General features: G+C 43.4%; 1 protein-coding gene across 1 annotated transcript in view; it reads right to left on the bottom strand.

Moving 5' to 3' along the window:
• Positions 1-1,645: 1,645 nt before the first annotated feature.
• Positions 1,646-12,606, bottom strand: part of Rbm24 (RNA binding motif protein 24) — an 11,701-nt gene continuing 740 nt past the window's right edge. The window contains exons 2-4 of the mRNA XM_005355106.3: positions 11,822-11,945; positions 10,307-10,361; positions 1,646-3,739 (exon numbers count right to left, since the gene is read on the bottom strand). Of these exons, the coding sequence (XP_005355163.1) occupies positions 3,376-3,739; positions 10,307-10,361; positions 11,822-11,945 (543 nt within the window). The 3' untranslated portion in view covers positions 1,646-3,375. The remainder of the gene's footprint in view (positions 3,740-10,306; positions 10,362-11,821; positions 11,946-12,606) is intronic.

Below are 12,606 nucleotides of genomic sequence, written 5' to 3'. Positions count from 1 at the left end.
CTTTAACAAGGAGTCCTTCCTTTTTGATAGCACAATGACTGTAGAAGACATATCTGAACTCCAGAGTCACAGAGAGGCAAATATTTCCTGATCTCACTTGTATGTGGAATCTGAAACAGCCCGATATCTCGAGGTCCATTGCCACTTCCCACTGGGATAAACTGTCTACATTTTCTTCTAAATGAAAGACAATTGACATTTGAACCTGCAAGGGTTCCAAATGGGAGGATGGTTAGAAAACATGATGACCTCTTTGTACATCTTTCTGTCGCCTAAGATACACCATGGATCTGGGAGACATGAGGACCAAGAGTTCATGAAGTATGCGCAGTAAGATGAAATAGCACGTACTCTTAAGATAATCAGTATAGCCACTCCCTAACTCTTAAACACATATTGCTCATTTGACTTTCTAATGCATACCTTACCAGGCATTGCTGCATTGTTGTTAGAAGGTAAAACATCTGCACTGGGGCCTTTCCATCAGGTTGGCCATCACTACAGGGCGTGGCAGCAATCGCTTCCATGACTTGCCTCCCTCCATCTTAGGCTTTGCGTCAAGGGGCTGCTATAGAACACTTTTAGGACTATTATGGGCTGGCATTTTGTTTCAGTCCGCTAGAGAAGAAGTCTGAAAATATCACCAAAAACGGGGTTACTAGAAGTAATTTGGGACCTGGTGGTACAGGCCTGTAGGGAGGCTAAGGTGGGCAGACCTCAAGTTAAAGTTACTCTAGAGAGTGAGTTCAAAGTTAGCTAGAGCCATTTGGTGGGACCGTGTCTGGAAAACTGAAAGCTGGGACTGGGGATGGACCTCGGTTGGATTCAAACCCCAGGACCACATAGATTAACTGTGGTGGTGCACGCCTGCAATCCCAACACTTGGGAGTTGAAGACAGAAGATCAGAAGTTCAAGGTCATCTTCTGTTCCACAGTGAGTTCGAGGTCAGCCCAGTATACATGAGAGTCTGTCAGAAGTCACAAAAGGGCATGGGATTAAAGCTCAGTGGTAGGACACTTGCCTAGGCCATGTGAAGCCCCGGGTTCAATTTTAGTACCTTAAACAAAAAAGCAAGGGCCTTTGGATCTGTTGGCTTGTCTAGGAAATTTCAAGGCTAGCTCCAGCCCTTAGTTCATCTGAATCCAGCACTATCCTGATCCAGGTTTGGATTGGTGACACCCCTCTTTTTCCTTCCCAGCTATTGTCAGTTTTCAGTGACACAAATGGTCCTTTAGGATTTAGTTTAGTCTGTTGATACACATAAGGCAGATATTTAGTAAAATTTGATTTAAAGGTTGAAAAATAGGACCCCCCCCCAAGAGATTTTAATGTTCACAGAAAGTTTTTCATGAGGCATAGTTAATCAAACTATTTCAGAAGGAGGGGGCCGGGGGATTGGAAGCTGGGGGCTGAGGATGTAGCTCAGTTGGTAGAGTGCTTGTCCCAAATTTGAGAAGTCCTAGGAGTGGCAGGGCACGCCTGCACTGCCAGCGCTCAGGAGGGCAGGATCAAAAGCTAAAGGTTATCCTGGGTTGCATCAAGAGTTCACAGTCGGCCTTTCTCAAAATGAGAAAGCTCATCCTACAAAGACCCACTCCTTTCTCCTGCAGAACTAGAAATAACCAACGGCAACAGCAGTTTTTAAAAATTATATTTAATACAAGTGAATAGATTAGAAGATCTGAAATGTTATAAAGCGATATACACAACAAATAAATAATTTGTACAGGAGAGCCACGTCTCCATTGCGTACCACTGTCTGGCATGGGAATACTTAAATCCAGTGACAATGGAGGAGGTCCATAAAAACGCTAACCTGTTGTCCCTTGTATGAAGTTCTTCAAGTATAAAAGTCCAATACAGTGTAAAATAGTATTTCAATTTCGTTTAAGAGTAAAAATTGCAAGTATCGCACTTTCAGAAGGAAAATATAAAGCCGTATTTTAATAAACTACACGCACTACACAAGGAAAGTGGGGAAGTCATGAGTTCCCGATTGAGGAGATCCCCAGCGGCAAAACAACCAAGAGAAGGAAGCACAGAAAGAGCAACATAGCCTGCTTAACAGCAAAAAAATCTCAAGACTAAAATAAACTCAGATGCGTTCAGGTAGGAGTACCCTCTTGAACAGTGCACATAGGAATTTAAATAAATCCAAGCCAACATCTTTAGTTGAATAGGTTAATATTTAATATGCTACATCTAGACCTACTAAATAACTTATGCCATGAGATGAATACATAATTTTACAGTGTCACGTCTAAAGTTCCTTCCTTTAGAGTGCAGCATAGTAAAACTTAAAAATAAATATCTTAAATAGGATTATTATTAAGGCACATTATAAAGTACATGATCATCAACCATCAAAGACCTGTAATGTCAAGAACCTTGCTGTCTTAGGTACTGCAGTCACTAATAAATAGTTTTAAATAGGACTCTGAAATAGATACTAAAAAGTGTAAAATTATTTAAAACAGGGGAAGAAAATAAAGGCCCTCCAGGCGGTCCTGAAGGGTTGAGCATCCGCTGACTTCACCTGCCTTTACCCAAGATCCACGGTCGGTCCATACAATAAATAGAAAAGTGGTGGCGGAAGCCCGACCAGCAGATGAAAGTTTCCCCAAGTGAAACAGGTTGGGGAGAGGGATTAGGATGTGACAAGCTCCTCCAGCAAGGACAAGGGATGGACTCTTTCCCGAACTGTGTGTGCCATTGATTGTCTGAGCGGTGGGCGGGTACAGTATCAGTCACTCCACAATCCCACAAGTCCACAGGACAGATGAGAAAACAGCTTTGGTACCTGCCTGCCACTGTACCTACTGTCACACTCTTAAGTTGATTGTTCGATGCCCATTTAGTTCTGCAGGCCACCGGGGGGACTGCGCCGAAGGACAACCAGCGCTTTTGCCATCTGTTTGTGTTTGTTTTTAAAAATCTACTATTACACAGAATCCAAGCTACATATTGCTCACTCCATTTTCCCTGGTTCAGCTAGATTCACAAAGCATTTTCTAACTTGGAAAAGGCAGTTTGCTTCCCTGATACTATAAAAAGAGCAAAAAATAAAAATCCCCATACAAAAGTTAAGTCCCATTTGATACCCCTGCCATTGTGTCCTAGTGGCTATCTGTGTAACTCAGGCTCTTTGGGATTGACTTCCAAAACTGCTTCTCTTCCCCCACCCCCATCCTCCCCTCTTCATCCCCAGCACTACCCAGAGTGTGAAAAAAGTAATGCCTCCGCTGCTTCCCGATAGCTTTGCCTTCTCCCTTTAAAGCTATTAAAGTCAACATTAACCCTCTCATTCACTACAAAAAACTGGGAAATTGGGAGGGAAAAGAGAAACCCTTTGACTTTTGATCAGACGGCTGGTCCTACTGCATTCGGTCTGTCTGCAGCTGCTGAGGCTGGTACTGGCCAAAGGCCGCTGCGGCTGCAGCAGCTGCGGCTGCGGCTGCAGCCGTCCCAGGTGCCGCAGCAGTGATTGGCTGCTGGACAGCGTAGCTGTAGCCCCCAGTGGTCACGTAGCCTGCAGCAGCTGGAGATGCTGCATAGGGGTACTGGTCATAGGCAGCAGCTGCAGCGGCCGCAGCCGCCGCCGCTGAGTATTGTGCGTAGGCAGCTCCAGTGTAATCAATGTACGGCGTGGTGGAAGCCGCAGCTGCTGTGGGCTGGACGTGGGGAATAACCACTCCAGGCTGCACAAAAGCCTGCGGGTAGACGTAGTGGGCGGGGATCCTGTTAAGAAACGAGAAACAAAGTCAGACAACAGTCATCTCTAGTGGAACTCTTTGCTCAGAGATGGAGACAAACTCAAATTTAGTGGTTGCTATCAACATAGGGTTGCCATAATATCTGCTTTTTAGAGGTCCGTTTGATGCACCCTTGAAAGAATTCATCAGCAAAAACAGAATGGCATTCTCCCTGTTAGAATTTTCACTTAGGACTTCGAAACATGCAGTATCATGTATGCCAGGTTTGTAAAATGGATCATGACACACCAAGGCTGTGTATGGAAGAGAGACTTAACAGGGGCTTTATGAGGATTTGTTGAGTTCGTATAAACAAGATATGGCCACCAAATAGAAAACTCCGCGCTGTGAATACAGGATTCAGAAGGTTGTCTGATATTACGGTTCTGGGGAGTGGTGGCCTGGCTGTAAGCGGGAGAATGGACTCCGAGCGGTCTCTATCATGGCAACCCTATTTGAAATCGCTAGGCAGACTCAGCACACATTAATCTCTCGGCAACCTCAGTCACCCTGATTAAAAATCATAATTACAAAAGAAGCAGGCGACAAAATAAAACAAAAAACCCCAAACCAGGAGTGTAAAAGTTCACAAGTGTGGTAACACAGCAGTCAACACCCCTCAAACGACAGTAGTGCAGCTCACTCGGCTCACAGAGGCTGTTGTGGGAAGCTACCGAAATGCTACTAACAGTCCCAGCGGTGATTCCCCAAGAGGTGTGCAGCACGCTTTTGTTCTCTCTTTTACTTTAATTTTTTTTTCCATAAAGACAGAACAGTCAATCAAACCTGTTCGACTATCAGGCAACTGAGGCTCAGCCAGCTTGCTTGTCTCTATGCAAGACAGACAGAAAGGGATTGGGGGTGATGAGGTTGGTGGAAAAGTTAGGGACAGGAAAACACAACCAAATGTCTCTGAACTTAATAGAGACTTAGAAGATATACATTGCAAGGCGACGCTTACTCTGCACGTCCACTAGCTCTTACATTAGCCTCCAAGTCAGAAGAAATTGATCTCTTAGTCTATCTGCCTTCAATCTGCCCAGCTGGCTAGTATTTTGTACAGTTCAGTCGTGTGGTTATGGGTCACCCTGAAAACAGCCAAGAACATGGAACAAAAATCAAGGATCATTTTAAATGCTGCATTTGCAGCTCACACACAGGACAGACCTGAGGACCTCACTTAAGTCTTGTTTAGAAAAATGAATCACGAGAGGTTTGTTTATGAGATCTGTGCATTGTGGCTGCTGTTCTTGCCACTTGTTACCGCCCATTTATAAAGTGCTACCTCGGATATCTGGCTCATTTTGTCTTTCTTTAAACGAATCTCCCTCACAGCTCCCTATCTTTCTAAAAATAGAACACAGGCATGCTATCTGGCTGTCAACAAAACCAATTTATTAGTAGCACAAGCACAAATAACTGTCTTTGAATTCTAAAGAACTCGACACAAAACATCATCACGGTCAGGCTTTTCAAAAGCAGAGTTTTTTGTTTTTTCTTTGTCTCTTCAGAATTCTACTGGAAGCCCTCGTTAAGAACATCCACGGAAAAGATGAATTTATCAGAGAGGGTGGTGAACTCTGTTCCCCGAGATAAAAATACACTCCATTTTACTAGAATTGTAGCTCTTTCCCAGTGCCAGCAGAAACCCTGTCACCAAGTGTTTCTGAGGACACTTGGAGATGTTCTTAACTGCATATCAGAAACCAGGCGCGGTCAGGCACATATTCAGACCTCTGTGGCAGATCAGGTGACGGGCTCACCCTTGGTGACAGGTGTGGCTATGTATAAAACACTGTCCCCAGAGCTGATATGTCCACAATGTGCAGACACAGCTAAGCGAACCTCCTCTCCTGCCAGTTTGCATGTGGTGACGGACAACAGAGGCTGCAGCGGGCTATTTTTGATCCTGTCATGCGACAAGGGTTTCCAGCGGATAAAATGTCTTTATAAGGCCAAAGTAAAACATCTATCAGCTGCAAAGGCCAGCTAGTCTGAACCTCACTGATAGGGAGACATTAACCCTTGGTGTTCTCTGAATGTTCTGAGGACAGCACAGTGGTTGATAGGTTTGTATCTTCAAATAACAGAGTAGCCCAAAGAAAGTTTATTCTACCAAAAAACAAAACAGAAAGGCAAGATAAAGCGTTTGTGTAGGAAGAATGTGTTAAAACAGAGAAAGGATTGCTTTGAGAGTTACTGTTTCTGCACTTATGTTAATGATGACCTCTAACTGGACAAAGCTGCCCGATGAGAACTTAAATAATTTTTCTGTAAGATCAGATGAATTCCATGAAGGCTGGCAAGGGCGAGGAAGACATCTGAAAGGCAAATGAAGACCTGGGGCCTTTAAAAGATGATGGAGAAGGGGAGTCCAGAGAATCCAGAGAGACTTGTGTCTCAGTCCATGGAGAGGGTGGCAGAACGCTGAAGGCTGTGTTGGGGGTTCTTTTAGTAGTCTAAGGAACTCTGTAAGGCAAACTGAGAACGCCTCTCCTACTAGAATTCTACCAACCACTAGTCCTTTAGTTCACTAGAGAATGCTCACACCAAGCAGCTACAAACCCAAGAGCCAACCAGACACCTTAGGTGATTAAAGAAAAATGACTGTATTTTCCTTTTATCTCCATCTCTTCAGGTCCCTCTGACTTCTCTTTGTGATTTCCTTCCTTCCTTCTGGTTTAAAGACAAAGTCTCTCTATGTAGCAGACTGACTTCAAAGTTATGATCACCCTGCCTCCACCTCCAGAGTTCTGGGATTCCAGGCAGATGCCACCAAAGCAGGCTAGTCTCTGTGATAGACTTTCAAGGTGACAGTATACCAGTTAGCTCTTCCAGTTCATCATGCAGACTGGTGACCAAGTCTTCATTTCATCCATTCACTCAGAGGAGTCAGTAATCCTAACACCACATCAAACTATCTCTTAGATACCATCTTGGGCCTCTTATGCATCTGCTTCGGAAACACCTTTTTAGTTATCTCTTTGTACTTTCTTTGGACCCCGGTCAGGCATCGTACTATTTCCTGGACATGCCGCAGATCATCAGATCCCATGTTAGCACATGCCATCTATCCTTGACCCAGGATGCCAACCCTCCCCTGGTCTCTACCTCATCCATCCACCCTAACTCTAGCCCTGAGTGCACAAGAACCTTTGGAAGGCCATGTTCTCTCCGTATCTCACATGGTTCCTATGTGAAAGAGATTGACATTTTTCCAGCCCAGAGTTGCTGTACAGGAAAAGAGCTCTGCGAGAGGAGCCTCCAGTGATTAGAATAGTAGTTGCTTAATAAAATCGTTCCTCGTCTTCACCCTCCTTCCAAGACCTAGCTCATCTTCTTCACGAAGACTTCCTGAGACCCTTGGATCTGCCGTTTCTCTTCTTCTGTCTGAGGCCCTTTCCAGCATGGATTATTTTATTACTAGATGATGAAGAAATGACATTATGTCTTTTGTGGCTGTTGCTTAACATCAGTGGACACAGCTTCCAGGGTGAGGCAGACCGTGACTGAACTTAGAGTCATACTCTAACACCCTCATTGGTTCTGTGATGGGGGCTGGAGGGAGTTAATCAACCTGTCTGCACTTGCTCTGTTTGTACCCAAGAAAGAACCTTAACAGTGCCTTTTTCAAATGCTTATTATAAGAATCAAATGGCATAATTGATGCTAATCTTGATGCTAATCTCTTATCAGTTCTATGCACGGTGTATACGCTGAGCGGTGCCCAGTGAATGCTTCCCTTCGGTTAGCTTGGTGTAAACTACTCCTGAAATTTCTACTTCCAGGCCTGTGGTATCTACTCCTTAAATCTCTACTTCCAAACCTGCGGTTTCTCCTTTCTGAAGCTGTGATGAGAAAACATCTCTCTCAAACAGAGCCCATTTAGAGGCCGATGTTCATCAAGGCCACATGTTCCTCCACGTCTGCCTTCTGTGCTACTCCAGAAGTTCTTTCAGTCAATGGTTTTGTCTTTAGAGACCTGAGGTAACCCAGGGGCCATTTAAGGACCACAGAAAACTAATAGTCTTCTCACTAGCCTTTTAAACAAGTCAAAATTTAAGAATTCTCAAGCTTGCTTCCAGGCAGGCCTAAGATAAGAACACGGCATTCTAATGGCGTTTAGGATGACCAGGTGTGATTTGCTGCTTACAGATTTGGTATCAGGGCAGAGCTGAGAATCACTCAAAGAAGAAAGAGAAACCTTATTTGGTCTACCTGGAATGCTATTTGCTTCTAATCTCAAGTTCAACTTGAATCTCAAGTTCAAATAATTTATGCACACTGTAACAATCACCATTACCCATAAAGATAGTTAATATCAGAAGCGATGAAAAACTAAGCACTATCAAAACACACTTTTTAAGATGTCCACAGAATACCTATCACCCTGGCAGTTCCCTTCTTTGAATTACTTTCTTTTTCAAGGAGCTAGAAGAACTACCAAAGCCAGGTCAGATATACCCAGCTAGCTCTCAAGTATGCTGTAGCTTCTCTACACACTGAGCCTCTCTGTCGAGCCTCCCTGAGAATCTATCCCATCACTCCTTAGAGACACACCCAGGTCTACACCGGCTCCTTGCAAGCTTGTCCAGGTCTCCCAATTCATGGGTTTTCTTGAGATTCTGAATTCCTCTCAAACTTTAATCAATAATTCTTGGCTGCTTTGCCATCTTCTTGTTCCTCACAAGTGAACACACAACTTCTACTTCTGAAGTGATGGACACATAGGAACAGCTGTTAATTGATTTGGTTTTCCACTCTTTCACAGGGATTCCAGGGAGGCCAGTACTGAGCTCACCATTACACCCTCAGATGTATGTTTTCTTCCATAGTCCCACATTGACTGATAGTCCACACCAATGAAATATCAGCAGAGGGAGAAGGGAGGGGAGGAGAGGGGAGAGAAGAGGGGGGGAGAGAGAGAGAGAGAAAGAGAGAGAGAGAGAGAGAGAGAGAGAGAGAGAGAGAGAGAGAGAGAGAGAGAGAGAGAAGGGGGATTACATGTTGCAACTCATTACTGTTGTCCATATCCAAGTTGGCATGGAAGGAGCTTTGATACATAGCTATACTTAATTATAGCTTTTTTTTTTTAAAAAAAAAAAAGTTGTAGATGTCTCTAAAAGTGAGTTACTAATAGATTAAGGTAACAAGAAGGTAATAAAAAAGTGTCCATCAAAATATAACCTGCTTCTTCCAAATCGACTTTCTACTTGGTTTTGGTTTAGCTTCTATTGGGAAATGCTTATGGTAGGTATCTATCTGTGAAGACAGATTCTGGCCTTCTAGGTGATACATGGAGATGCTTAGGTCCTAAGCTGGATAACAATAAAATTCTTCAAACCACATGGATATTCAAAATAGAATTAGAGTTACAAGAATATTGATTAGGTGGAAGATAGAGGGACTTTCATGAGCAGGATAAACTGATGGGTGGCCTTCCCCTGTGTCATGTTCTATACAAGGGAACTGGGGACCTCAGGAGCTGGTAAGAGCAACCCAGGGACAACACAAAGATGAGCAGGTGGTTCACCTGTTAGGTCTGAAAAGGAGGAGTTAGTATTGTGCTACTCAAAACAAAAACCAAACAAAATTCAGGGGGAGGGAGAGCCCAAACTGGTGAGTGTTAATGAAACCTTAATAGAGCCGCTGGACCTTTATCAGAAGACCTGGAAGGGGACATACATTGCAAAAGAAAGCCCCAGAAAACAGAGACTTACAACATGCAAGCAGTGAATCTGTATTCTTACAGAGAGAAGTCACACCATTTAGCACTCACTACAAAAATGTTAAATTGAAGTCACAGGCTAATAGCTTAAAAGCAGGAGGGGGAATAAAAGGCCCTTTGCTTCCCATGGCAAAGTCAAAAGTCAACACTGCTCACCACCACCACCACCAAAAACAAACGGCAAAGAGCCCCTTCCCCAAGGAAAAGAAAACACTCGCTACAGCTCTGTTCAATTAAGTCAAAGCACACAGTTTAGCTATCAACACCACTTCATTACTGTAATAAATAAAATAAAGCACACGGAGGGCTATGGACTAGAGTGAAAAAAATAAAAACAACACCACCAACATCCATGCATGGTTAATCACCATCTGAGCTTGTGTGTCTGAGTCTACTGGTTACAGAGTTTAACTCCAAAGAGAACTAGTCCACCTCTTATCATGGCATCCTTCTCATCAGTTAGCTTAACTGTATACGAGCCCTGTCAGGTTAGAAAGAGATAAATCACATTGAGTCAAGCTGAACAGCAGGAATGGTGTGGGACACATGTCTTGTGCACAAGTCATACCTGGTATTTTTGTTTTGTTTGTTGGGTTAATCATAAGCCCAACATTTGGCTGGTTTGGAGACTGCATACTTGGTCAGATAACTTGACTCATCTAAAAATATTTATAGCATCAACATTAAAAAAATACATAAGCATATATAAATATGCACCACCCGGAACATTCTGTGACACGTCGACCTTGTCAGCTCATAACAAAGAGACAGGGAAACAAACGGTGACCACGTGGAAACTTCGGAGGGTTTGAGGAATCGACTTACCCGAAAGGTCTCTGTATAAGGGCTGGGTGAAGCTGTTGGACACCAAAGGCGAAACCTAGCAATAATAATAAAAAAAAAAAACCCACAAATTTTCCATTTGTACACGATTAGGGACTTACTATCCCCAGATGGAAACTGCAACCACAAATTCTCATTTAGAAAGAATCACTCTATGATACTTTGGATTATGCATGGACATGTTCTTTATACATGAAAAGAACATATGTTTTATAAATGTTATCATTCATTCTAAATAAATATTTGGATAGACTAAGATTGGAAAACTTTAAAAAATAATAGCAAAGTTTAGTCAGTAGCCATAAAAAAAGATTTAAAAAAATTTTAGACCAGAGAAAACTACTCATGAGGGAGACCCAAGAACAACAGTGAAGTTAAATTCACAAATATTTCTAGAGCTGCCACCCATGAGCAGGGGTGGGGTGGGTGGGGGTGAGGGAGACTGGGGTCGGAGAAAAAGGTCTTACGATTTAGAACATTCTGGAATGCATAAAGTATTAAATTTACATATGCATAAAACATAAAGTTACAGTTTACGTTTGCATTACATTAGGCATTTACAATATTAAAATTTTCACAAAAACAAATTTCCCCATCATTCATTCTTTTAAGATCAGTACACGCACAAAAGATGTTTCAGAAAGGCACAGCTTTGAATGTTCGTGGGTATTTTTCCATCTATTCCCTTTCTGACAACCCAGCCTGTGAACGGAAGTGTCAACCTCTTTTTAAACTTCTGTAGGAAAGGCTTAGTGAAAAAGCACATGATTTAGTCAATGAAGTTGCTTGCCCAAGGAACCGAAGGTGTTTGCTCTGTTGTCAACTGAGTTATCGCCAATGAATGTAAAGAACAGCAGCAAGTAAAACGGCGGGCCGTATTTTCACATAGACAAAAAGTATTTTCACATAGACAAAAATACTACATCCCGTTGGCAGCTAGCCGTTATGGAGATTTTCCTAAATTATTGCGCATCTCCAGCTAAAATAACAATCAGTTAAAATACAATCTGTAACCTGTGAAGGTGAAACTTGCTGCGTGTAAGTATTTGATTGCTAGTATTCTGTATGTGAAAGGAGGTGCCTTCGCAGCCATGCCTGCTCTGAGCACTGTGTCCCAGACCACTCTAAGAAAGGAAGCTCACTGGCTGGTGGTGACAGTGCTCACACAGCTTACCTTCTTAGCTACAAAAGAAGACAAAAAATGTGTTCATCATATAGGAAATGCATGAAGTAACTTCTGGGTGTAAGCTCTTCAGAACCTAAAGTTCTATTTTTGCACATAGCTACGTTTCAAGAACCCAGCGGCATACTTAGAACACTCATGTATCTTTAATGCCTTGGTGGAATAACCAGCCACTGGGATCAAGTTTTACCAAACACAACTATAGTTTTTCAGGAAGCCAGTGTTTTCTGGGCTGGGGAATGACAATGGGGATCATTCCCCTCCAATGGGTGGGAAGTAGGGAGGGGGTGGGGGGGAGAGAAGACGTTGCTCACCTGGCTGCATGATTCTTGGTTTTGCTCCCAAGTATGCCAGATTCACGTTGGCCTTCCTACCGTCAATGATGGGGTTGGGATCCTTACAGGCCCTTTCAGCAGCAGCCCGGTCAGCCATGGTGACCTTAGCAACATAGACAGACATACACACAAAGCCCTCAGTTAACCCCTGAAGGAAAATGTTGAAGACACTGAGCTTGCTTTCTTTCCTTTTCTTTCTTATTTGGTAGGGGATTGGGACATTAACTCTTCATCCTCCGTTTAAAAAAAAAATAAGCAGAAAGAAGAAAAGAGGAAGGAAGAAGCCCTCTGCCTCCACCGAGAAAGTCCTAAAGGTGCTAGTGTAGGGCCTAACAGAGATTTGGAAGCCACGATTTGAAATGCCTGTGGATTTACCCCCTTCCCAGTGTACCCTTTAGGTCTCCACCCCGGCCCCAGAGGCACTATGGGTTTTAAACAAAGTCCACCCTCAAATCAGCCGGTTGCTCCCAACAGGCAAACACTCCTCAGCGACAATAGCGATTGCCCTGCTCGCTCCAGGCTCCCAGCTCTTTGAGCGGCTGAATTTGCCTCTCTAAATCTCCAGGAAGCTTAATGCACAGTTTCAGTTAGGCAAACAGCCAGAGGGTCAGCCTTTTCTTTTTCTTCCAGAATCTACCTTTGCAATTTAAAAGGTAGGGGTGTGACAAGAGAGCAAACCGCAGGTCCAGAGATCCTCAGGGTCTCTTCCCTACCCCGGCTTCAACACAACACAACACACACACACACACACACACACACACACA

The sequence above is a fragment of the Microtus ochrogaster genome, chromosome 16 (genome assembly GCF_000317375.1).
Source record: "Microtus ochrogaster isolate Prairie Vole_2 chromosome 16, MicOch1.0, whole genome shotgun sequence".
Classification (NCBI taxonomy): Eukaryota; Metazoa; Chordata; class Mammalia; order Rodentia; family Cricetidae; genus Microtus; species Microtus ochrogaster.
The sequence above is the reverse complement of the archived record's forward strand: the minus strand, read 5'-3'. Positions and strand labels throughout refer to the sequence as shown.